The following is a 27994-nucleotide window of genomic DNA, read 5'->3' on the forward strand; positions in this document are numbered from 1 at the left end:
ATGTGAATCAGGATTGGGATCTGGTTGATGATCCCTGACACACACCCAGTGGCCACTTTATTTGGTGCATCCTGCGATAAAGTAATAGAGAGGTCACTGAGTGCCTGCTGCGGTCTTCTGCTGCTGTAGCCTGGCCACCTCAAGGCTTGACATGTCCGTTCAGGGACGCTCTTCTGCACACCACTGTTGTAACGATGGTTATTTCAGTTACTGTCACCTTCCTGTCAGCTTGAACCAGTCTGGCCATTCTCCTCTGACCTCTCTCATTAACCAGGTGTTTTCGCCAACGGAACGGCCGCTGACTGGCTGCTTTTTTTTTGTTTCTCACACAACTCACTGTAAACTCTAGAGACTGTTGTATGCAAAAATCCCAAGAGATCAGCAGTTTCTGAGATATTCAAACCACCTCATCTGGTACCAACAACCACACCATGGTCAAAGCCTTTTAGATCACGTTTCTTCTTCGTTCTGAACCTCTTGACCATTTTTGCGTGCTTTTTATGCATTGAGTTGCTAATTGACTGATTAGATATTTACATTAATGAGCAGGTGTACCTAATAAAGTGGCCACTGAGTGTAAAACGGTGAAATTTATTGTTTGGTGACAGCAGTATAGTGCAATACATTAAAACTAATTACGATAAGTTACAATATGAAATACAGAAAAATAAATAGTGCAAGAAGAGAGGAAAATAATGAGGTAGTGAAACCTGATGTTGAAGGGGAAGAAGCTGTTCCTGAAACATTGTGTGTGTCTTCAGGCTCCTGGTGGTAGTAATGAGAAGAGGGCATGTCACAGATGATGAAGGTTCTTTATGATGAATGCCACCTTCTTGGGCCATTGAAGATATCCTCAATGGAGGCTCCATATTTGTGACCTCTACCTGGGAGGACAACGGCAGCAAGAAACAGCCACCACCTGAATGTTTACTTCCAAGACTTGGGAGTGTACTCCTGGGCCCACATTGTCACAAGGAATAAATCCTGGCATTCACACCCACACTGTGGGACACCATCACTGGATGGACCCCAGGGCATCTCCGGCAGTTATGGAGGAGACGCGGGCTGTCACCTCAGAGATGAAGATGGTCAGTGAAGTGTATGATGGACTGCCCCAGGAGTGGAGGAGTTAGGTTCTGCAGGCAGACTGGAGAAGCAGGGGCTGTTCTCCATGGAAGTGGGGAGGTTGTCTGGCGGATGACATAGAGAAAGGGAAGTGGTGGTGAGGGGGAGAGAGCAACAGGTGGTTCCCTTTGGAGGGGTTACCAGACAGCACCAGGAAGGTCACCAAAATAATGAGTGTGGTGAGGAAAATGAGTCTCCCACAGCTCCTGGGTGGGGTCAGGAACACAGTGGGGGAGAATGTGGGTTGGGACCACACTGGGTGGGGTCAGGAACACACCGGGGAGAGGGTGGGGTCAGGAACACACTGGGGAGAGGGTGGGGTCAGGGACCCTGGGGGAGAAGGTAGGGTGTGAAATATACTGGGGTTTGATGGTGGGGTCAGGAACATGGGTGGAGGGGTGAGGTCAGGGACCCTGGGGGAGAGTGTGGGGTCAAGGACATACTGGGGAAGAGGGTGGGGTCAGGAACATTGTGGGAGAAGGGGTCAAGGACACACTGGAGGAGAGTGTGGGGCCAGGGACACTGGAGAGGGGTCAGAAGCACACTGTTGGGTCAGGAGCACACTGGGGGAGAGGGTGGGGTGAGGAACACACTGGGGAGAAGGGGTCAGGAACATACTAGGGGAGAGATCGGGGTCAGGAACACACTGGGGAAGAAGGAGGGGTGAGGAATACACTGGGGAGAGGATGGGTTCAGGGACACACTGGGTTGGGTCAAGAACATTGTGGGAGAAGGGGTCAGGGACACACTGGGGAAGGGGTGGGGTCAGGGACACACAGAGAGAGGGTAAGGTTAGGAACACACCGGGGAGAGGGTGGGGTGAAGAATACACTGGGGGAAGAGTATGGGTTCAGGGACACACTGAGTTGGGTCAGGAACACTGTGGGAGAGGTGGGGTCAGGGACATGCCGAGTGGGGTCAGGAAATACTGGGGTGCGCTGCAGCAGAGGTAACTTTGATGACACCTGTTAGTACACGGCTGGGAGGGAGGGGGTTAATGGAATGGAAACAGTTTGTGAGACTGCTGGGAGAGGGTGGGGAAGGGACTCGCTGGCTCACACCTACATCGAGCTGTTACAGGCACAGTGGGCATGTGGAGAGTCCGTGGGTCGCGCTGCAGACTGGTGCTCGAGGTAGATACAACAGGGACACGTAAGAAACTGGCATCTTCTTACACCCATCACCCTACTGGGGCATAGGGCATTGACAGCAGCTCGCTAGAGTCCTCTGTCCTGGGCCAGTCTTTCTAGTCCAAGTGTAGCCCATCTCTGCGAAGATGCTTCCTCTTCCAGAGCTGAGGTCTTCCTTGTTTCCGTCGTTCTGTGTTTTTACAGGATGGCCCCATGCCCAGCCCTTCTCCTTTCATAACCAGGCTTGGGACTATCCTCGGCCGAGTTAGACAGGCGCATGAATGAAAGGAAAATGGAAGGCTATGGGGGAGGGAAGGGTTAGATTGATTTTAGGGTAGTTTAAAATGTCGGGGCGACGTTCTGGGCCGAAGGACTAGTACAATGTGCGCTGTCGGTTTCAATCCGCACCGTTACTCACTAGCGGCATCAACCGGTCAGACCGATGAAGTGCAGCAGAGCGGTGCCCGAATTCGCCGCGGACCCCGGGCTGAGATGGCGAGCGGTTTGTTATCAAAGTTTAAAGTAAATTTACTATCCAAGTGCGTATATGTCACCATATACAACCCTGAGAATCATTTTCTTATAGGTATTCACAGTAAATATAAAGAAGCAAAAAAGCAAGATAATAATAATAGATAAGCAATAAATATCGAGAACATTAGATGAACATCCTTGAAAGTGAACGCATAGGTTGTGGGAACCGTTTCAGTGTTGGGGTGAGTGAAGTCATCCCCTCTGGTTCAAGAGCTTGACGGTCGGAGGGTAATAACTGTTCCTGAACCTGGTGGTGAGGGTCCTGAGGCTCCTGTACCTCCTTCCCGATGGCAGCAGTGAGAAGGCAGCGTGTCCTGGGTGCTGGCGGTGTCCGATTTATGGCTGCTGATTTCCCGCGACAGCTCTTTGTGTAGATATGTAGTGATGGGGAAGCCTTTCCCGGAGATGGACTGGGCTGAATTCACTGCTTCTTGTAGGATTTGCCATTCAAAGGGATCGGTGCCTCCATACCAGGCTGTGATGCAGCCAGACAATATACTCTCCACCACACATCTACAGTCGTTTGCTAGGTGGTTAACATGAAAAATTATCAAAAAAAAACTAACAAATTCAAGACGATAAATACAGATAAATCTTTCCTGTAGGTAGGTGACCAAAACTGCACACAATACTCCAAGTTAGACCTCACCAATGCCTTATCCAAGTTCAACGACAAAGTGTTTCACTATCCCAATGCCTCCTCTGTGGGGTCTGACTTTCCAAGCGAGGGGCGTTTCCCACGTTACAGTACAACATTATCCTCTGCGATGTCACCGCAGTCCCGACTCGCGTTAGTGACCTTGGCCCCATCCACACCGGGTGAGGTGGAGGGCTCCAAGGGGTGACGGGAGAGCAGTGTGAGGGTGGGGAAGGAAGGACAGTGGGGGTGAGAGTGAGGGTGACTGGAGAGCCGCGAGGGAGGGTGTTGTGATGGGAGGGAGGGTGTAGGGGGAGTGATTGAGGAGGGGTTTCCACACTGCTTTGACCTGAGGAGAGACTTGTAACGAGCACATCCCTGGTTCTGTTGTTGCTTGGTGAATGACTCCTTCCAGAATAGTCCTGCCGGCTGAGAAGAGGCTGGATGGTACTCTGGACCCTAATCCTCTGTGGTTGGTCACTGTGGAGGTGCTGGTTAGAGGGACTTTGGCTCCTCTCTGCAGGGAGGGAGAATATACCCAACTCCCTTGGGTGCTGGGTGTTTATACAGCCAACTCCCTTGGGTGCTGGGTGTTTATACACTGCTTGCTGCCCCTCTCTTCCGCTCTCTTCCCTCTGCCTGATGTTTGGATCAATAATCTTCACTCTGCCATCAAATTCTCTGGCAAGTTCATCAGTGCCGAGCAGAACAGGAGACCAGACCGTATAAGGACACAGAACAGTCTCCTGTAGCCTGTCCTCTAACCCAAAAATACGCAAAGGCTCCAACTTGGGATTGCCGTGTGATTTTGCTGTTGGATGCAGTACTCTTGGCAGAGTGGATCCCATGGATGGAATGGCCTCAGACTTGCTTCGGAAAGCAAAGGAATGACAGATACTGGCAAACTGGGCTAACACAAGAGATGGTGGAAACACCCTGCAGAGCAGGCAGCTTCCGTGAAGAGAAAGCAGTTGTGCCGGCATTTCAAGTTTTATATTGGCCTTGCCTCACTGCCACTCTGCCATGGATGGTCCCAAGCCCGGCTGTGAAAGGAGAGGGGCCAGCCGTGGGGCTAGCAACCCCATCCTGTATAAACCCCGAGCTACAGAAACACCAACAGAAGCTCCAGAGATCTCATACTTGGGAGAGGAAGGATCTTCACTTAGAAGACATATGAAGTGGTGTGGTGAAGGCCACTGCGCTGTTCACCCTTCTGTCATCCAGGGAGAAAACACACTTCGTGTAAGATAAGTACCAACATCACCAGCAAGTGCTGTGGTGGGATTTCCAGGGAATGCAGAAGAGAAGCCAAGCACAGAACGCCTGACGATGCCACCTTAAAAGCTGACACCAGGAATATGGGACAACTTGAAAGACTGGCCTGTTGCCAGTACAGGATTCTGGTGAGCTGCTGTCAATGGCCTCTACTCCATGGGAGGAGGGGGTTGAATTTAATTAACTAACTAACTCGCCTCACTGCACCATATGTGACCAAGGCCAGTGAAGTAGTTACTCTGTCATGGAAGGGTTTGAAGATCCCTCCGACATCTTGCCCCTGAGATCTTTGCTTCCAACTCCCCGCTCCCCAAGTCATTCTCACCCACTGCAGTCCCAGAACTGCCGGCCCTCAGCACTGTACCAATTCTGGACTCCTTGTAGAGTCTCATTTTCCATCCCTCCTCCAACTGTCTACCCGGGCACCAAGCTCTGGGTCTCCCTCACTAGCCTCCTCTTTCCCCACTCCACTCCACTCCTCCTCAGGGTTGTTACCTGAACTCAGCCAAAGCTTTGGCTGTGTGCTCTAATACCGTACATGGAATCAGATGTTGATTTGACCATAGACTATAAGACATAGGAGGAGAATTAGGCCATCCAGCTCCACTATTCCATCAAGGCTGATGTATTATCCCTCTCCTGCCTTATCCCTGTAACCTATCAACCTCCACTTTAAATATATCCAATTACTTGGCCTCCACAGCTACCTGTGGCAATGAATTCCACCCTCTGGCTAAAGAAAGTCCTCCTTATCTCTGCTCTAAAGGCTGTGCCCTCTGGTCCGAGACTCCACAACTATAGAAAACATCCTCTCCAACTCCAATCTAACTAGGCCTTTCAAATTTTGGTAGGTTTCAACAAGATCCCCCCCGCCCCATTCTTCTAAACTCCAGCAAGTACAGGCCCAAAGTCATGAAATGCTCCTCATGTCTTAACCCTTTCATTCCTGGGATTGTCCTCATGAACCTTGCCTGGACCCTCTCCAATAGCATCACATTCTTTCATAGATAAGGGGTCCAACACCACTCGTGATACTCCAAGTAACCTTGATAAACAGGCTGGAATGGTTCCCCTTTCGCTGTTGTCCTCGAGTGTGTGCCCCAGAGTGATGAGTGACTAACCCTTCCGCCTTGGCAAGTGTTGAAGGGAGGCAGTTGATCTCATTCTCTTCAATAGCAATCTCTAGAGGTCCAGAAATGGATCAGAGGATCTACTAACCACCGACAAGCCCTTGCACAAGAACAATAAAGCTGGGAGTGAGAGTTCCTTATTTGCGACATGTGCCTGCTCCACCATCTGGGACGATTAGGTTTCCCACTTAACCCAGCCTTGGTATTGGTTTGTTTTTGTCACCTGTCCCAGACACTGTGACAAGTGTTTGTTTGTGTGCCACTCGGACGGATCGTGTCGTGCGTAAGTACATCAAGGTGGTAAAAAGAAACTAGGGTGCAGAGTGTATTGTTACAGTCGCAGAGGAAATGCGGTGCAGGCAGACAAAGCAAGTGTAATGGCCACAAAGGGGCAGATTGGAAGGATCAAGAGTTCATCTCTTAGTCTACGAGAGGTCTGTTCAAGAGTCGGATAAGAGTGGGGTCAGATGCCTTTGAGCCTGGTGGCATGTGATTTCAGGCTTTTGTATCTTCTGCCTGATGGGAGGAAGGAGAAAAGAGAATACCCAGGGTGGGGGGTGGTCTTTGATTATGTTGGCTGCTTTCCAAAGGCAGGGGGAGTGTAGATGAGGTCCATGGAGAGTAGGCTGCCCTGTGTGATGGGCTGGAACATGTTCACAACTCTCTGCAGTTGTCAGTGAAGTTGTTTGACCATGCTGTAATGCATCCGGATAGGGTGCTTTCTGAGAAAATTGGTGAGTGTTACTGGGGATATACCAAATTTCCTCTGCCTCCTGAGGGTGTGCCATTGACCAACTCTCAATGTTTCAGAGAGATCTTCTTTTCTACCAGTTTGTTTTCTAATGATTATTCCATTTGCGGTTTTGGCCAGCCTCCTACTTACATTCTTTGTGAGCTCCAGTGACCCAAATTCTGCACGGTCCATTGCCCTGCACTCACTGGCCTCCTCCTGTTCCCCAGCCTAACACCACCCCTGTTCTCTTTGTGTTCTAGTCCCTTTCTCAGCCCAAAAAATACCCACCATCTCTGCTTCTGTCTGACTGGTGTCCATCTGCCTGAGTCCTTGAGTTCCCTCCCTCAACTTCATTTCATTTCAGTGTGCTTCCTAGAACCGTCCCTGCTCAGTCACACTGACACCTCCTTTTGTGGTTTGCTTACAGTCCCACAACGTTATGCTGTGTGGAGAAACTGCAAAACTAAACTAGTTTAGTTTTGTTTAGTTCAGTTTAGTTTTTTTTCTAATTTGATTTTTTTTCTTGACATTTTTTCATTTTTCTTTTTATCATGTTTAATTACATTAAGAGTTTGGGAGGCTTGGTATACTTGTGTTATCTGTAGTTTATATTTGCATATGTTAATTATCAATAATGTAATCCCAATCTCTTTGTACTAATATTGTTATGTTTATGAATTTGAAAATTAATAAAAAGATTGAAAAAGGAAAAAGAGAAATTGCAGATCTAGAAATCTGGAGTAGCACACGCATTTGCACATACACTTACACAGACACACACACACCCACACATACTCACACACACACATTCACTCGTACACACACACTCACACTCACACCCACACACTCACACACGTTCACACCCACCCACACACTTACTGACTCACATTTGCACGCATGCACACACTCACACTCACTCACATTCACACACACACACTCACTCATGTACACACTCACTCACTCACGTTTGCACGCGCACACACACACTCACGTTCATACACACACACACACTCATGTTCATACACACACACGCACACTCACATTCACACGCACACACACACTCTCTCTCTCACACACACACACACACACTCTAATTCATTATAAAACAGGTTTAAAGTCTTTACAGTGCAGTATCGTGTCGGGGGTAATAGATACAGGGCGTGGGGGCTAACTAGAATGGTTGATCTGATTAACTGTCTGAGGGAAGAGACTTCTACAGTGGCATGAAGAATTTTTGTTTTAATAGCATATAGCCCTTTCCAGAAGAGAGATTTGGAAAAGGCAGCCTGTTGGGTGGGTAGTGATTGCAATGATTCTTCCTGCCCTGCTCTTCGTCCTGGACACATAAAAGCCCTGTAGTGATGGCAGACCGCAGGTAATGACCTTGTCAGCTGAGCTGACCAGTTTGCTGGAGTTTCGTACATTGTGAGAGGAGGCTTCACCAAGCCAGACAGTAATGGCTGATGTATGGATGCCCTCTGCCACGGAGATGTACCATGGAGAGCATTCTAACTGGTTACCTCACTGTCTGGTGTGGAGGGGCCACTGCACGGGACCAGAAAAAGCTACAGAAAGTTGCAAACTCCGTCATGGTCACTAGCCTCCCCAGTATCCAGGACAGCTTCAAAAGGTGATGCCTCAAAAAGGCAGTACCCAGCATGCACACCATCTCACTAATTATCCCTATTTTTGCTCTCTTTTTGCACTACCTATTTAATCTATGTATATGTATATTCCTTATTGTAGTTTATAATTTTTTAAGTATGTATTGCACTCGACGGAGGATGAGAGGTGACCTGATAGAGGTGTACAAGATGATGAGAGGCATTGATCGTGTGGATAGTCAGAGGCTTTTTCCCAGGGCTGAAATGGCTAGCACAAGAGGGCACAGGTTTAAGGTGCTTGGAAGGAGGTACAGAGGAAATGTCAGGGGTAAGTTTTTAATGCAGAGAGTGGTGAGTGCGTGGAATGGGCTACCGGCAACGGTGGTGGAGGCAGATACAATAGGGTCTTTTAAGAAACTCCTGGATAGGTATATGGAGCTTAGAAAAATAGAGGGCTATGGGTAACCCTAGTAATTTCTAAGTTAGGGACATGCTTGGCACAGCATTGTGGGCTGAAGGACCTGTATTGTGCCATAGGTTTTCTGTGTTTCTATAAACAACTGCCGCAAAACAAGAAATTTCACGATGTATGCCAGTGATATTAAACCTGATTCTGATTCAGATTTGGATTAGATTGTTCCAAGTTTCTTGAAAGGTCTTGGCCCAAAACGGTGACTGTTCATTTCTCTGCATTAAGTAGTTTGTTTTAATATGCTAACGTTCTCTATAAATGCAAAAACTTGTTTTATTTGAACTACTAGGTATTGATATAGTGATTAGCAGCTCACTTTGTGCTCTGCCACCTTGAGCTCGTTCATTTGGCTGTTACTGATTGGTATTCATGTACGGTTAAATGACAATTAAACTCGGACTTTGACTTGCCTCCCCTCTACTCCTGTGTCTCTGTTTCTCAGCCAGGTGGACTACCTAACCATGAAGCCTCCCTACACTCTGCAGCACAGAGTGCCACTGGTCTGGCCTACAGTAACCCAGCTGGGTCGATCCTGAACCGGGGACCGCTGCCTGTCGTATCCCGAAACCCTCACACGTCAGGGCTGACGTCACAAGTGTCCACAATCTCCCATTCAGGTATGTCGCTGAAACTGCATACCCCTCGTCCAACCACTGGTTGACCTGCTGTACTTCACTAGCTAGAATCTGATATTAAATCTCAAAGATCATGTCTGTTTAATCATAAAGATGAGTTTTATTTCTCACATGTACATTGAAACATACAGTGAGATGCATCGTTTGCATCAGCAGCTAACGCAGTCCGAGGACGAGCTGGGTGCAACCCAACAAGTGTCCCACACATCCAGTGCCTACAGAGCATGCCCACAACTCACTAACCCTAACCTGTACATCTCTGGAACGTGGGCGGAAACTGGAGCACCCGGGGAAAACACGTGCAGTCACAGGAAGAACGTCTTACAGACAGCAGCAGGGACTGAATCACAGTCACTGATGCTGAGCACTGCGATATTGTCTGTGTTAGGTGAACGGGGGTCACAGGAATGGCTTCTGTGCCCCCTGTGGAACTGGTGATGGAGCTATTACAGCTCAGGGCATCGGAGATCAGAATTCAATTCTGGTAGCGTTTGTAAGGAGTTTGTACATTCTCCTCATGACCACGTGGGTTTCCTCCAGGTGCTCCAGTTTCCTCCCACAGTCTAAATACAAACCAGTTAGTGGGTTAATTGGTGATTGTAAGTTGTCCTGTGATTAGACTAGGGTTAATAGGTGGGGTGCTGGGCAGGGCAGCTCGTTGTGCCGGAGGGGTCTGTTCCTCACTGTATCTCTAAATAAACAAGCTTATTAATTAATTAATTAAAACTCCACTCAGTCTCAGAATACTGAAAGAGGACATTCCAACCACCAAACCTGTACCAGCTCTTTGAGTGCCCACCCAGTCTCACTCCCCGTTCTTTCCCCAGAGCCCTGCAAATGTCTCTTTATCAAGAATTTCTGCAGTTCCCGTTTGATAGTTTCCAAATCTGTGTCCACTGCTGCCTCAGGCAGTAACTCAGTGCATCCTTGTTAAATCTCAGCTTTATGTTTGCGTGGTCTCCCGCTCCGGGTACCAAGCAGACACTTCAGGTCGGTGCTGAGGGGGTAGTGCACTGACAGGTGCCACCAATTTAACGATAACATGTAAACTAAACCTATCAAAGAACGACGTATTAAACTAACCATGCCTGCACTGTGGAGGGATGGGAAAGATCCTGTGTTGCTGGACCTGGTATGGCACAGTCGTGTAGTGGTCAGCATAACCCTTTACAGCAACGGCGGCACAGGTTCAATTCCCACCGCTGGCTGTAAGCTCCCTCCGTGATGGTGTGTGTTTCCTCCGGGTGCTCCAGCTCCCTCCCACATTCCAGAGGGTGGGTTAGGGTTAGTAGGCTGTGGGCATGCAATATTGACGCTAGAAGCGTCTCGACACTTGTGGGCTGCCCCAACACATCTTCGGACTCTGGTGGTTGTCAATGCAAGATGCTGCGTTTCACTGTATGTTTCGATGTACTTGTGAAAAGTAAAGCTCATTTTTACCACTGCACAGCAGAGAAGGGTTAGTCCCAGAATTGATCCTCCGAGCAGTGATTATTATCACAGTTTTGCTAGTTGGAGCATTCCTTTCATTACTGTAGTGGTAAATCGTGAAGCCTTTTAGGATGATCGGAAAGAAATGTGTCGAGCACTATATAAATGAGGCTTCTCTCTGTTTCAGCTGGCCCACTTTGCCTTGCCAATCTCCAAAGCAGCTCAGTTATTACACTTTCTGCTTCCAACCAACAGTTTCCTTTAATAAGATTGAGGTCGTGGTCTTTCTGTCAGTTTGACTGGCTGCTCTCCTTCACAAGTCATCGACTGACTGGTGTTGGCGAGTCTCTGTCCCTCTGTTACTGGTCCTGCAGTCAGCAGTCAGCAGGACCAGTGCGGGTGACAAACGTCAGCCACTTAGGGGCTTCTCGCCCGCTTGGGTGGGGTCTTGCATCTATTGGAATGATTTTCTCTAATGTACGGGGAAAGGTTTAATGGGTTCTGCTGGTCTGTTAAGAAAGTGTCAGCGTGGAGTTACTGTCAGCACCAGGGTCCGTGTGTCTGTGATGATGTGTTTCCAGCACCAGAGATCTTGTGTTTCTGTTCCTGATTCTTGTGTGTATTTTGATCCCCTCTGGGCCCTGACCACATCTCTGCTATCATTCCTCCAACTCAAGTCTGAATGAAATTTGCATGAAGCCTTTGCAATTGCAGCAGGGTGTTTTGAGGCAGTGAACAGTAATTCAAGATTGTTTAATGTCATTTCCAGTATGCAAGTGTAAAGGAAAACGAAATAATTGTTACTCCAGATTCGACATAGCACATAAAAAACACACAACATAAAGCACACAATTATAATAAAAAAATCCAATCGTTATAAATACGTAAGCTAGCTTAGACAGTATTCATAAATTGCTTATATGTTACTAAAGTGACACTAGGCACAGGAGTGTCTGTACGTAAGGTGACTGACAGGAAATGATAAAGTTGCGGTGGTTGGGGGTGTGGAGGGATGGGTTAGTGGGTGGAGGTGTTGATCAGTCTTACTATTTGGGAAAACTACCTGTTTGAATCTGGTGGTCCTGGTGTGGATGCTCCGTAGCCCCCTCCCTGATGGGAGTGGGACAGACAGTCCATGAGCAGGCTGGGTGGGACCCTTCATGACCTTTCAGGGTGCAGGACTGTACTCCCTCCAGCCCTAGCTGCCCTCTGCTGTGATCAACCTACCCAACCCTTTGGAATTCATGATGCCCTTTCTAAAGAAATGGCTTTCCTCCCACACCCATGTTATCCTATTCTGTTGCTCACCTCCATTCACTCTCCTTCTCCCCCATGTTTCCATAGCCTGATTGATTAGGCAGCAGAGACTGGCAGAAATACAACATCCAACACACATCAAAGTTGCTGGTGAACGCAGCAGGCCAGGCAGCATCTGTAGGAAGAGGACGAAGGGTCTCGGCCTGAAACGTCGACTGCACCTCTTCCTACAGATGCTGCCTGGCCTGCTGCGTTCACCAGCAACTTTGATGTGTGTTGCTTGAATTTCCAGCATCTGCAGAATTCCTGTTGTTTGTGTTAGAAATACAACATTGTCTGATTGGTAAGATGTTCTAAGCGGTGTGCCTCAGGAATCAATTCCAAGCCTCACTTTATACAATTCGGATAAAGGACTTGGATGAAGATGTGGTGGACGGTGGGTATATTTGCTGACGATACAAGAATACGTCAGAAAGTGAGCTGCGGAGAGGAGAGGAGGAAGTAATAAAAGTTCAACGAGTGGGCAAAGACCTGGCAATGGGTGTATAAGATGGAGAGATGTGAAATTGTCCAGTTTAGCTCATGTAAGTGGTGCCAGGATCTGTGTGTCATAGTTAAAAACAGGTAGTTGCTGATACCTGAGTTACAGGGAAAGGGTGAACAGGTCAGGTCTTTACCCCCTGGCACGCAGGAGAATGTTAGTTGTTGAAGTGCATCGGTGAGGCCAGATTTGGAGTAATGTGTGCATCTCTGGTCACCCACCAGCTGTAAATAAGATTGAAAGAGTGCAGAGAAACTTTACAAGGATGTTACCAAGACCTGAGGATCTGAATTGTGGGGAAAGGTTGAACAGGTGAGGACTTTATTCCCTGGAGTATAGGAGAATGAGGGGAGATTTGAGAGAGGTATAGAAAATTATGAGGGCTATACAGTGGCATGCAAAAGTTTGAGCAGCCCTGGTCAAAATTTCTGTTACTGTGAATAGCTAAGCCAGTAAAAGATGACCTGATTTCCAAAAGGCATAAAGTTAAAGATGACACATTTCTTTAAATACTTTAAGCAAGATTACTTTTTTTATTTCCATCTTTTACAGTTTCAAAATAACAAAAAAGGAAAAGGGCCCAAAGCAAAAGTTTGGGCATCCTGCATGGTCAGTACTTAGTAACACCCCCTTTGGCAAGTTTCACAGCTTGTAAACGCTTTCTGTAGCCAGCTAAGAGTCTTTCAATTCTTGTTTGGGGGATTTTCACCCATTCTTCTTTGCAAAAGGCTTCTAGTTCTGTGAGATTCTTGGGCCGTCTTGCATGCACTGCTCTTTTGAGGTCTATCCACGGATTTTCGATGATGTTTAGGTCAGGGGTACTGTGAGGGCCATGGCAAAACCTTCAGCTTGCGCCTCTTGAGGTAGTCCATTGTGGATTTTGAGGTGTGTTTAGGATCATTATCCTGTTGTAGAAGCCATCCTCTTTTCATCTTCGGCTTTTATATAGACAGTGTGATGTTTGCTTCCAGAATTTGCTGGTATTTAATTGAATTCATTCTCCCCTCCACCAGTGAAATGTTCCCCGTGCCACTGGCTGCAACGCAAGCCCAAAGCATGATCGATCCACCCCCGTGCTTAACAGTTGGAGAGGGGTTCTTTTCATGAAATTCTGCACGCATTTTTCTCCAAACATACCTTTGCACATTGCAGCCAAAAAGTTCTATTTTAACTTCATCAGTACACAGGACTTGTTTCCGAAATGCATCAGGCTTGTTTAGATGTTCCTTTGCAAACTTCTGACACTGAATTTTGTGGTGACGCAGGAAAGGTTTTCTTCTGATGACTCTTCCATGAAGGTCATATTTGTGCTGGTATTGCTGCACAGTAGAACAGTGCACCACCACTCCAGAGTCTGCTAAATCTTCCTGAAGGTCTTTTGCAATCAAACGGGGTTTTTGATTTGCCTTTCTAGCAATCCTACAAGCAGTTCTCTTGGAAAGTTTTCTTGGTCTTCCAGACCTCAACTTGACCTCCACCATTCCTGTTAACTGCCGTTTCTTAATTACATTACGAACTGAGGAAACGGCTACCTGAAAATGCTTTGCTATCTTCTTATAGCCTTCTCCTGCTTTGTGGGCATCAGTTATTTTAATTTTCAGAGCGCTAGGCAGCTGCTTAGAGGAGCCCATAGCTACTGATTGTTGGGACAAGGTTTGAGGAGTCAGGGTATTTATAAAGCTTTGAAACTTGCATCACCTGGCCTTTCCTAATGATGACTGTGAACAAGCCATAGCCCTAACAAGCTAACTAAGGTCTGAGACCTTGGTAAAAGTTATCTGAGAGCTCAAATCTCTTGGGGTGCCCAAACTTTTGCATGGTGCTCCTTTCCTTTTTTCACTCTAAAATTGTACAAAACAAAAATAATACACTAATCTTGCTTAAAATGTTGAAAAGAATGTTTCATCTTTTTAACTTTATGACTTTTGGAGATCAGTTTATCTTCTACTCACTTAACTATTCACAGTAACAGAAATTTTGACCGGTGTGCCCAAACTTTTGCCTGCCACTGTAGATAGGATAAATGCAAGCGGGCTGTTTTCAACTGAGCTAGGGGAGACTGGAACTGGTGAAAGGTGAAATGTTTAATGGAAACCTGAGGGAAGAACCCCTTCAGTCAGAGGGGGTGTGAGTGTAGAATGAACTGCCAATGGAAACAGTGGATGTGCGTTCGAATGCAACGTTTGAGAGACATTTGGATAAGCACTTGGTTGGGAGAGGTATGGAGGGCTATGGTCCAGGTGCAGTTCAATAGGACTAGGAAGAATAATAGTTCGGTATGGATTAGATGGGCCGAAGGTCCTGTTTCTGTGCTGTAGTGTTCTTTGAGTACGACTCTAACTGACAGAACATTACCATGTATGGTTGGGGGAACTGAATACAAAAGTGGGAAGGATACGTTTCATTATAGAGAGCACTGGTGACACCATGTCTGTGTACAACATCCGTCTCCTTATTTGAGGAAGGATGTTAATGTGTTGGAGGCAGTTCAGAGAAGCATTAATGAACTGATACGCGGAATGGGAAAATTGTCCAATGAGCAAATGCGGAACAGCACTGATTGGTGTTTAGAACATACAACAGCATACTGCATTCGGCCCACTATATCTGTGCTAACCACAATATTGATTGGTGCTTAGAACACATAACAGGAACAGGCCCGGGATGACCATGATGCCATCTTAACCAATTGCATTTGCCTGCACCTGGTCCAAATTCCTTCATTCCCTGCCCATCTAAATGCCTCTTAAATCTTGCTATGTGTCTGTTTCCATCACTAATATGATGTTATCAAACTAGAAAGAGTGCAGAAAAGATTTACCAGGACATTGCCTGGACTAAGAGCCCTGAATTACAAGGAGAGGTTGTGTAGACTAGGACCTTATTCCCCAGAATGGGTGAGATTAGGGGTGACTTGCTGGAGGTAACAAGATCATGAGTGGCATTGGCTGGGTGAAATCTCAGAGTCTTTTTCCCAGTGGGGTGGGGGAGGTGCTAACAACAAAAGGGGCAGAAGTTTCAGATCAGAGGTGAGACGTTTAAAAGGAAACATCTGGGGCAGCTTCTTCACACAAAGGGTGTTGCTTATTTGGAAGGAGCTGCCACAAACATTGGCTGAGCTGGGTAAATTAGCAATGTTTAGAACAGAGGCTCTCAGCCTGGGGTTCACAGAGCTCTTGGTTAATGGTAGGGATCCAAGGCATTATAAAAGGTTGGGAACTCCTGATGTACAACCATCTCATACATGTACTGTATAAGGGAGGTTTACAGGGTTCTTGGCCAAATGTGGTACTAGCTCTCTGGGCAACGAAGTTGACAGGGCAAATTTGGGCCAAAGACCCTTACATTGTGTTGTAAGACTCTATGGCTATATGACTGCCCCTTAGGTGCACATACCTGTCACCTATGACTCTCTATATAAAACAAAACTTTAAACTTTCTCCCTCTCTGTTTAAAGCTGCACCCGAAATCTGCTTGTAGAAATAAAGAGAGATTGATTGAAATATAAACAACTCTGAGGGGGCACATCAGAAAGGATGTGGACAGATTGCTTCATGTGGAATCAGGTAGAACGAGGGGCCAATGTTTACAAATAAAGGGTCTCCCACATCAGACAGAGAATGTGTAATTTTTTCTCACAAGGAATCCTGAGTCTGGCATGTTGAAATATTTAGACACACATTCAGGGACACGTGCACACACGCTCACAGGCAAGACCAGTAGATACTTCACTGGCAAGTGGGTGGAAGATCACATGGATGTGGAGTGGGAGTTGTGTTCAAAGCAGCCATGATATTACTAACTGCTGGTACTGCCGAGTGGCCTCGGCCTGATCATATTTGTAAAAGTGTCTATTGATATGTCCTGCTGTTCTCTGGAGCTGGAAACTCTCTGGGCTCCACATTCCCCTGATCCCAACAACATTGGTTTAGAAATAATTTTCAGCATTAGTAGTTACTGCATTGTTAGCAGGTCCCTGTAAACTGTGCACACCCTCCAGGCACTTGAGCACGCACACTGACTGCGAGCCCCCTACCGCAAACCACACTTACCAACTACACACACATAGACACAATACGCTTCGTTAATGTATGCAGAGAATTCATGGCCCAGACCACTGTCCTTCAGAAAACGTTGGAAAACGTTGTCTCATTTTTACTATGTTCTGTACCAGCAGTTATGGTTGAAGTGACAATAAAAAGTGACTTGACTTGACTTCAGTGACAAGTCATCAATATCCACCCGTAGTTAGTTTCCTGAGCTGGGCAGTCCAGCAGCCTCTCTTCACCCCTTGCTCTTCCACCCTCAGGGTTTGGAGGAATCAAAATAAATCCCAGAAGAATTGTTGGCTGGCAATGAGTAACTCCAGCTGGCTGCAACTAGTCCTTGGCCATTGGGCAGTGCTCCAGCAGTTAATTGCCCTGATCAATAATCACTGCAGTTACCTGCTGACCACAGCTTGCGGTTGGCTAGTTCCTACCTGGCACAATGCCACGTTCCTGTCCTGGGCCAGATTTAGTGATGGTTTTCAGAGGGTCAGTTTCAACATTCCCTCTCATTTTTTTTATGTAGTCCTTACAGACTAACCATTGCTCTGAGCAGGAACTTCTTACACAGCCAGAAAACTGCATGGCACTTTAAATCTTTTTTTGTATATGCACATTAAAGAAATACAAACCACAACTCACAACACAAATAAATAATGACAGACAGTCAAAACAACTGACAGGCACAATGGCAAAAATAAAATGTTTTGACTGATGGCATCGATGTTCAGTGGCCAACGGTTTATTGACAATGAGCTACCAGCTTCCATTCTGTGCTTATTGTTACAATTTGTATCGTAGCTTGAAATACTGACAATATAAATGTTTCAAAGTAAAGGTTGTAGTATGTTTATTGTTTAGAAAATTTATGGGTTATATGCATTAACATAATTACAGGGTAATTCACAATATATTAACATAGATTTCAAAATTATATTAGCATAATTTCAAAATTATATTAACATTATGTAAGAAAAAATTCTAGCTGTGCAGCGACAGAGGCTATGTGCGTGGTAGCATTTCAGTTACTGTAGTGTTGTGCATCTCTGCAGCTTAGAAGAAACAGTGGTCAGTTTCTCAGTACATTTGTGGGTACAGCAGTGTGAATCCCACTCCTAGATTTTGGCAGCGGGCTGGACTGCACTGTTGGCTTAACTGGCTGTCAAACGTGTTAAATCATGTGAATGTTTTTGACAGAATCAGATTCAGAATCAGGTCAGAATCAGAATCAGGTTTATTATCACCGGCATGTGACATGAAATTTGTTAACTTAGCAGCAGCAGTTCAATGCAATACGTAATCTAACGGAGAGAAAAAAATAAAAATAATAATAATAAATAAACCATAAATCAATTACAGTATATGTATATTGAATAGATTTTTAAAAAGTGCAAAAAACAGAAATACTGTATATTTTTTAAAAAGTGAGATAGTGTCGAAGGATTCAATCTCCATTTAGGAATCTGATGGTAGAGGGGAAGAAGCTGTTCCTGAATCACTGAGTGTGTGCCCTCAGGCTTCTGTACCTCCTACGTGATGGTAACAGTGAGAAAAGGGCATGCCCTGGGTGCTGGAGGTCCTTAATAATGGATGCTGCCTTTCTGAGACACCGCTCCCTGAAGATGTCCTGGGTACTTTGTAGGCTAGTACCCAAGATGGAGCTGACTAGATTTACAATCTCTGCAGCTTCTTTCGGTCCTGTGCAGTAGCCCCTCCATACCAGACAGTGATGCAGCCCGTCAGAATGCTGTCCACGGTACAACTGTAGAAGTGTTTGAGTGTATTTGCTGACATGCCAAATCTCTTCAAGCTCCTAATAAAGTATAGCCACTGTCTTGCCCTCTTTATAACTACATTGATATATTGGGACCAGGTTAGATCCTCAGAGATCTTGACATCCAAGAACTTGAAACTGTTTTAATTTCATTTGCATATGTCGAGAAATTTGTTGTTTTGTGGCAGCTGTACATTGCAATACGTAATTTAAAAATGATAAACATTCAAAATTATAAGAGTAACGTAAAGTATATCAAGCAATTGTTTTAAAAACCCTAAAATGAGTAAAAAGAAATACTTAAATAGTTTAAAATGCACTGAAAATCCCCAGTACATGGGTTTCTTGTTCCCCGCCTGCCATTTTCATCCATGTAAGACGAGAGATCGGTTGCTGTACTGGGCTAACTTCAGCCCAGTGTTCCAGGATTCCCTGATCTCAGTGATGCTCCAGCTTGGATTTGGTCTATTATTGATACATGGACCAGGATACAGTGGAAAGCTTGTGTACATACTGTTTACACAGATCAAGTTATTACATGGGTGCATTGAGCTTGAACAAGGTAAAGCAGTAACAATGCAGAATAGAGTGTGCAAGCTGCTGAGAAAGCGCAGTACAGGTAAATGATAAAGTGCACAGTCAGAACACGGTAGGTTGTGAGGCCAAGTGTCCACCTTATTGTACAAGAGGTTCATTGAAGGGTCTGCTAACAGCAGGATAGAAGCTGTGCTTGACACAAGAGATTCTGCAGATGCTGGAAATCTTGAGCAACACACAAAATGCTGGAGTGCATTAGGTCAAGTAGCATCCATAGAAATGAATACACTGTCGAAATTTGTCCTTAGGACTGGTGGTACATGCTTTCAGGCTTTAGTATCTTCTACCTGATGGGAGAGGGGAGAATGCTCGTGGTGCATGGGTCTTTGATTATGCTGTTTGCTTTACCAAGGCAGCGAGAAGTGTAGACAGAATGCATAGAGTGGGGGCTGGTTCCTGTTACGTGCTCTGCTGTGTCCACAGCTCTGCAGTTTCTGGCAACTATGTGCAGAGCAGTTGCATGCCAGGCTGTTATGCATCCAGATTGAATGCATAGACATGGTGCATCAATAAATATTAGTTAGGGTAGACCAGGTGCATGCTGAACTACTTTAGCCTCGTGAGGAAGTGAGGGTGTTACTGAGCTTTCTGGGGTGTGACATGGGGGTTAGACCAGGACAGGCTACCGATGATGTTCACAGCTGGGACCTTGAAGCTCTCAACTTCAATGCTGTTAGTGTAAACAGGAGCATGAGCACTACCCCCCCCCTTCTGCAGTCAGTGACTAGCCCCTCAGTTCAAAGGTCGAATTTGGTGTCAGAGAAATGTATACAATATACATCCTGAAATGCCTTTTTTTCACAAACATCCACGAAGACAGAGGAGTGCCCCAAAGAATGAACGACAGATAAACGTAAGAACCCCAAAGTCCCCCCCAGCTCCCCTCCCTCCCACGTGTAAGCAGCAGCAAACAACAATCCCCCCTCCCCCCACCGGCAAAAAAAGCAAGCATCGCACCACCACTGAGCACTCAAGCATGAGCAAAGCAATAGCAAAGACACAGACTTGCAGTGACCCCAAAGACTTTGCGTCTCACCCGGTATTCGACATACCACAGGTTCTCTCTCTCTCTAATAAGGGAGAAGGAGGTGTCTCCATTTTCCCAGCGAGCGGGGAGACCTAACAAACATTGAGTCAAAGTCAAAAAAATCATTGAGTCAAAGGTTGTTGTCATGACAACATGTCCTCGATCTCCTCCCTGTACCCCAGCTCATCGCGATTGAGATAATGCCCACTATGGTGGTATCATCTGCAAACATGTAGATGGAGTTCAAGCAGAATCTAGTCACACAGTCATGAATGGACAGGAGTAGACCCGGGCTTCGTGAACACAATCTCGTGGCACACCAGTGGTTTAGAATAATTGTGGCAGAGGTGTTGCTGCCTCTCTCTACTGATGGTCAGGAAGACAGGGATCCAGTTGCAGAGGGAGGTGTTGAGGCCCGTCTCCAGGACTTTGGAGATGAGTTTTTCTGTCCCTTGCTCAACTCCATGGGAATTCTAACACAGGCCAGCATCAAGGGAATTCCAGCAAAGTGTTGTGATTCCAGTACACGTGTAGCCCACGTACTGTCCTTAGCTGTGTTTCAGAAATGCAAGATTCTGTTGGATTCTGATGTTTCTAATCCAAGGTTCTTTCAGAAGACAGGAAAGGCACAAATTGTGTTGCTTCATGATTGTTTGATTAAGCATTGATGGAACAAAGGAAAACTGAAACGGTCAGTCATAGAGGTCTACTAAGCATAGGGAAATAGAAACAAAATCCAAGATGATACTGCCTCGTGCTGCGGCACTCTTCAGCAGACAATCCATTGTTAAATTGCAAAGAAAATATCAATTAAAGTTTGCTGTGCTAATGTTGTCCGGTGAATGTGTGACTGGCTATTGTGGTGTCTGTGCAGGTGTGAGTGTTGGCTGCTTGCGGCATTTGCCTGTCCGTCTGAGAAGGTAGAGTGAGCCATGGGTTAAAGTCATCCCACAGCACAATTCTCAGCACTGCATTAAACTATCTCCGATGTGGGATTTGAACTCATGGCGTGCGGCTCAGAGGCTAGTGAGCCGCCCACCAAGCAGAGGCTGATTCTCTGAAGTGTGGGGAAGGTCACAGCACGAGGTGGGATGGAGAAAGAAGACTCACTATGATGAGAGGGAGGAAGGGTGTGAATGGGTTAAAATCTGCCGCTGACTCATCCTGGCCAGTGTACAATGCTTTCTACCATTTCCTGTCGTAGTCACTGTGGGAATAAATGAACCCATTAGCTCTGAGAGTGCGACACACTTTCCAGTGTTTGATTTAACCCCTTGATTCTGGCAGCCCTGAGGGGGCAGCTGAAAGGCAAGGTGCTGATGCTTGACTGAGAATGGTGAAGGTGTGGGAGGAGAACGGCAGCTGGTGTGGTTCGCTCTCTGCTGTGACTATGGGGCAAATTCTGACAGATGAGGCTCATACGCTTCCTGCTGCCTTATGACTCACTCTGGGCCCATGAGAGTAGGGCAGGAGCAAATGAGTTGTCACTGGGGTTGTGCTGAGCTACCTCAGTGTAAGAACAACCCTCCATCGTCCACCATTTTCACCTCTTCAGCTGTCTCTCACCCTGTAGTCTGGTATTTCTCTCCTCTCTCCCCCCCCATCCTCTTTCCAACTACTCCCCCCTCTCTCCAACCCCTACCCTCCCTCTCCACACCCCATCCCCCTCCACCCCTTCCCCCCTCTCCACCCTTTAACCTCTCTCCCCACCGCCCTTCCCCTCTCCCCACTGCCCTTCCCCTCTCCACCCCCTCTACCTCTCTCTCCACCCCCTCTACCTCTCTCTCCACCCCCTCTACCCCTCTCTTCAGCCCTCCCCATCCTTGTATTCAACCCCCTCTCCCTCTCCCACTCCTCCCCACTTCTCCCCTACCCCTAGCCCCTCTTTCCCCTCCTCCCTCTCTCCCCATCTCTCCCCCTCCTCCCCTCCCCTTTCTCTCCCCCTCCCCTTATCCCCCTTCTCCCCCTCTCCCCTCCCCCTTCTCTCCCCCTCCTCTCCCCCTCTCTCTCCCTCCTCTCCCCCTCTCTCTCCTCTCCCCCTCTCTCTCCTCTCCCCCTCTCTCTCCTCCTCTCCTCCCCTCCCTCTCCTCCTCTCCTCCCCTCCCCTCCACTCCCTTCTCCACTCCTCCCCGCTCCACCCCCTCTCACCCCCCTCAATTCCCACAGCTGACTGTAAGCACAACAGTGTCACCGCGCCAGTGACCCACTGCCAACCACCACCAACTGTAAGAAATTTCTGTGTTCCTGATTTGATCGTGGGTGTTTCCTCTGGAGGCTCCGATTTCCTCCCAGAATCCAAACACATACAGATTAGTAGGTTAGTTAACATGGATGAAATTGGGCAGGTCACATGGCTGGGTGGATCATATGGGGTTAACTGGGTGGGTCACATGGGTTTAACTGGGTGGGTCACATGGGTCTAACTGGGTGGGTCACATGGGTCTAACTGGGTGGATCACATGGGACTAACTGGGTGGGTCACATGGGACTAACTGGGTTGGTCACATGGGACTAACTGGGTGGGTCACATGGGTATAAGTGGGTGGGTCAGATGGGTGTAATTGGGGGGTCAGATGGGTGTAATTGGGTGGTGTGAGCTTGTAAGGCCGGTAGGGCCTGTTATCGTACTGTATCTCGAAATAAAATAAATAAAATGTATAGGAAGTGTGTGGGGGTTGCTGAAGTTGAGAATGTGGACACAGGTTAGTAGCTAAAGTTGGTGGGTGGATCTTTGACGTAAGTATGTCAGTGAGCAATTTTTGACAACACTCTCAGGTCAGGCAGCATCTATGGAGGAGAACAAAGAATCGACATTACAGGATGAGACTCTGTCAGGATTTCTAACACAAAAGTTGGTGGGAGATGAAGAAGGGATGGATAAAGAACCAGAGGGAATGGGAGAGAGAATTCTAGAGGTGGGGACTGTGCGCAGGAAGGGATGGCCTACTGTAATGGAGCCATGGTAATGGGCTGTCAGGGAGGAACGGGACCCCCGTCAGGGAGTTGTGTGGGTGGTGGGGCACTGGGGTAAGGGGTCTAACACTCTGAGGTCAGCATTGGAAAGGTGGAACCTCTAAATACTGGTGTTTTGAAGAAGGAAAAGAGATCTTGTTATAAGTGAGAAGTGGACTGGGAGGACACTAAGAGGAAGTTTCTCCCACTGGAGATCTCCAGCACTGTACACAGTTGTGACTTTTCTAACATCATGGGGGTGTGACTGTCTCGCATTGTGGTCAGGCTGTGGAGCAGAACCCAGCGCAGCAGACATCTTCCCTCCTTGACTCCTCCCTACCTCTCTATGAATCTTCCCTTCCCCATTCTCCCTATCCTGAATGTGACTTCGGAACTGGGTGGGTGGTGTGGAACTGCAGGGGCTGCGTTGTTGGGGGTGCTCAGATGTCAGGACAATGTGGCAGTACAAAGGCCTTGGGCCCACTGACAACCAGGGCAAGCACTCACAGTGGGAAACGTGTCAGAGAGAGAGAGAGAGAGAATTATAGAGATTGAGAATTGGGCAAGGGGGAAAGGGAAAAAAGAGAATTGGAGAGAGGGAGAGAGACAGCGCTGAGGCTGGTGTGTGAAGGTGCCCGCGATGTTTCTGCTTGGTGGAAGTGTTTACAGTAACAGTGGCCACTACATCAGAACGAAACTTAACATCAAGTTCACGCTTGTGCCTGGGTGCAAGAGCCCGATTTCCTGCTTATGGGTTTCTCAGCTCTCAGCATCTCCCCAGGTTCAGGCAGTGAAGAGCTGGGGTGGGGTGACACGGCCATCTGCTGCCTGACCTGGAGATCTCACCAGCACACTGCACACACACTCACACATCCTGGGCTCTCCCCTGCACGTAACAACACCTGGCATCTGCCCCACACAGGAACCTCACCACATACTCTGTCTGAACCACTCAGATAGCAGAAGGTTGTATCAGACTCACAACAGAGAACGTAGAACAGCACAGTGCAGTACAGGCCCTTCAGCCCAAGACGTTGTGCCAATCTTTAACCTACTCGAAGATGAATCTAACCCTTCCCTCCCACCCTGCATAACCCTCCATTTTTCTTTCATCCATGTGACTTTCTAAGAGTCTCTTAAATGTCCCTAATGTATCTGCCCCTACCACCACCCCCAGCACAGTGTTCCACACACCCACCAGTCTCTGTGTAAAAACCTATCTCCGACACCCTCCCTGTACTTTCCTCCAATTTGAATCAGAATCGGGTTTATTAATTTGTTAACTTAGCAGCAGCAGTTCAATGCAATACATGATAATATAAAAAGAAAAAAATAAGTAAATGAACTACAGTAAGTATATATGTATATTGAATAGATTAAAAATAGTTCAAAAACAGAAATAATATATATTTAAATAAAAGTGAGGTAGTGTTCATGGGTTCAATGTCCATTTGGGAATCGGATGGCAGAGGGGAAGAAGCTGTTCCTGAATCGCTGAGTGTGTGCCTTCAGGCTTCTGTACCTCCTACCTAATGGTAACAGTGAGAAAAGGGCATGCCCTGGGTTCTGGAGGTCCTTAATAATGGACGCTGCCTTTCTGAGGCACCAGTCCTTGAAGATGTCTTGGGTACTATGGAGGCCACCCTGACTAATTTTACAACTTTCAGTAGCTTCTTTCCACCCTGTGTAGTAGACACCCCCCACCCCCGTACCAGACAGTGAGGTAGCATGTCAGAGTGCTCTCCACAGCACATTTATAGACATTTTCGAGTGTTTTAGTTGTCAGACTAAATCTCTTCAAAGCTGCTGTTTTGCCTTCTTTATAGCTGCATTGATATATTTGGGACCAGGTTAGATCCTTGGAGATCTTGACATCCAGGAACTTGAAATTGCTGTCTCTCCACTTCTGATCCCTCGATGAGGATTGGTTTGTGTTCCTTCATCTTACCCTTCCTGAAGTTCACATTCAGCTCTTTCATCTTACTGATGTTGAGTGCCAGGTTGTTGCTGCGACACCACTCCACCAGCTGGTATATTTTGCTCTTGTACGCCCTCTCGTCTCCACCTGAGATTCTACCAACAATGGTTGTATTGTCAGCAAATTTATAGATGGTATTTGAGCAATGCCTAGCCACACAGTCATGAGTATAGAGAGAGAAGAGCAGAATAGATCCTTCCTTTAAGTTCTGCCCCTCGTAATTTAAGTAGCACCTTCATTTTGCACATTGGTTAGCAGTATTTATGTGAAGTTTTTCATAAATTCTTTTGTATTTCTTTATTTTCCTGTGAATACATGCAAGAAAATGAATGTCAACGTAGTATATGGTCATAAATACACTCATTGATAATAAATATACTTTGAGCTTTGAACTTTAAAGCTACTGACCTGAAATAAGTTCTGAATCCTTCACAGCCCTGATCTTGTGGTCAGCCTCATGCCTGGCTGCTCAGACTACTAGCGAGCTTCCTCCTGGGTCTGGGCAGGATGGCTATTTGTGGGTCCAGACTGTGAGCAGACAAGGGCCCTGACTGAGCTAACTGCCTTCCCCTCTCCCGGAGATGTGTTTATGCCCAGGTGTCTTTGGAGAGGGAGCACACCTTCACCATGGGTACAGTGGGGAATTTCTGGGAATGGTGGCCCTGCCCTCCAGGGAATTGAGTATTTTATAGACAGCAGTAACCATGAAGCATTGGCTGGTCGGCAGAAAACAGAGAGTGGGAATAAAGGGATCCTATTCTAGCGGGCCGCCGGTTATCAGTGGAGTTCCACAGGGGTCGGTGTTGGGACCGCTGCTTTTTATGATGAATGTCAGTGATTTGGACTGCTGTATTAATGGATTTGTGGCTAAATTTGCTGATGATACAAAGATAGGTGGAGGAGCAGGTAGTGTTGAGGAAACAGAGGGCCTGCAGAAAGACTTAGATAGTTTAGGGAAATGGGCAAAGAAGTGGCAAATAAAATACAATGTTGGAAAGTGTATGGTCATGCACTTTGGTGGAAGAAATAAACAGGCAGACCATTGATTAGATGGGGAGAGAATTCAAAATGCAGAGATGCAAAGAGACTTGGGAGACCTTGTGCAGGATACCCTAAAGGTTAACCTCCAGGTTGAGTCGGTGGTGAAGAAGGCAAATGCAATGTTGGCATTCATTTCTAGAGGTATAGAATATAAGAGCAGGGATGTGATGTTGAGGCTCTGTAAGGCACTCGTGAGACCACACTTGGAGTATTGTGTACAGTTTTGGGCTCCTTATTTTAGAAATGATATACTGACATTGGAGAGGGTTCAGAGAAGATTCACGAGAATGATTCCAGGAATGAAAGGGTTACCGTATAAGGAACGCCTGGCAGCTCTTGGGCTGTATTCCCTGGAGTTCAGGAGATTGAGGGGGGATCTCATAGAAACACTCCAAATGTTAAGAGGCCTGAACAGATTAGATATGGCCAAGTTATTTTCCATGGTAGGGGAGTCTAGGACAAGAGGGCACGACCAGGATTGAAGGATGCCCATTTAGAACAGAGATACGGAGAAATTACTTTAGTCAAGGGGTGGTAAATCTGTGGAATTTGTTGCCACAAGCGGCTGTGGAGGCCAAATCATTGGGTTCATTTAAGGCAGAGATAGATAGGTTCTTGATTAGCCAGGGCATCAAAGGATATGGGGAGAAGGCAGGGGAGTGGGGATGACTGGAAGAATTGGATCAGCCCATGATTGAATGGCAGAGCAGACTCGATGGGCCGAATGGCCTACCTCTGTTCCTATACCTTAAGGTCTTATGAAATTGTTTACTGACTTGTAAATCCCCGATCTTTGTATTTCATGTATTTTGTGTGTGAATGAACTTTTGTTTAAAAAAAACTGGTTAGGTTCAGTGGCTGTGGTCAGAATAATGTGGATAGGTCCTGCAGAAGATGCAGGGAAACACTGAACCACATGTCTGGCATGTGCCTGACAGTGATACAGCCACAGAACCAAAGACACAGACATGTGGTTCTCCAGGGGTGAAGCAGCTGTGTTAATCCCAGACTATGCGGACAGCAGTCTACACCAAGACCTCAGCATTCCCGAGGTACCGGGAGCCACTGAGCACTCTCAGTCCTTCAGGCACAGCTGAGGATAATTTCTCCCTTCTCTATCTTTAAAGGACTCACCTTTCCTCTCTCCTGCATTTAACTTTCTACATATCCATGGAAACTCTTTATTTTCATTCCCAGCCTCCTCGGTCTTGCCTTTTCCAGTATTTACATTTACAAAAAAATACATTCTGAGTACTCAAACCTATGCTTAGTAGTACCACCTGTACCTCCTGTACATAATAAAGTGGCCATTAAGTTTTTGTTCATGGTCTTCTGCTGCTGTAGCCCATCCACTTCAAGGTTCAACACGATGCTCTTCTGCACACCATTGTTGGTTATTTGAGTTCCTGTCGCCTTCCTGGCAGGTCGAGCCAGTCTGGCCATTTTCCTCTGACCTCTCATTAACACGGCACTTTTGCCCTCAGAACTGCCACTAACTGGAGTTTTTTTTTTTTTGTTTTTCACACCATTCTCTCTAAACTCTAGAGACTGTTGTGCATGAAAATCCCAGGGGAATCAGCAGTTTCTGAGATCCTCAAACTTTCCCATCTGGCACCAATAATCATTCCATGGTCAAAGTCACTCAGATCACATTTCTTCCCTCTTTTGATGTTTGGTTTGAACAGCAACTGAACCTCTTGATCATGTCTGCATGCTTTTATGCATTGAATTGCTGCCACATGATCTGATTAGATATTTGCGTTAATGAGTAGGTGGACAGTTATAATTAATAAAGTGGTCACTGAGTATATCTTGCATTACTGTTCCAAAATCGCATTTGCATGCATGTTTACTTGCAATGCATGCGCAGTTACATTGGCTGCATTTTACAGATATAAGGAGGACCCATCACATACATGGAGAGGATAGCAGAGGGTTTCTCTGCTGTTTGGAGCCTCACCCTCATACCCCACATCAAGTTACATCACATCACCCATCCTACCCTTCTGACTCTCTGTGCTGTGAGCTTGCTGTTGCAAATCAACTGCTGTGGTTCCTACTTGTCACAGTATGCA

The 27994-nt window shown here is 46.7% G+C and overlaps 1 protein-coding gene across 1 annotated transcript in view; it reads left to right on the top strand.

Moving 5' to 3' along the window:
* The window catches only part of mef2b (myocyte enhancer factor 2b), a 182699-nt gene that overhangs the window by 137515 nt on the left and 17190 nt on the right, over positions 1–27994 (top strand). The window contains exon 6 of the mRNA XM_072244108.1: positions 9083–9257. Within this exon, the coding sequence (XP_072100209.1) occupies positions 9083–9257 (175 nt within the window). The remainder of the gene's footprint in view (positions 1–9082; positions 9258–27994) is intronic.

The sequence above is a fragment of the Mobula birostris genome, chromosome 26, assembly GCF_030028105.1.
Source record: "Mobula birostris isolate sMobBir1 chromosome 26, sMobBir1.hap1, whole genome shotgun sequence".
Lineage (NCBI taxonomy): Eukaryota > Metazoa > Chordata > Chondrichthyes > Myliobatiformes > Myliobatidae > Mobula > Mobula birostris.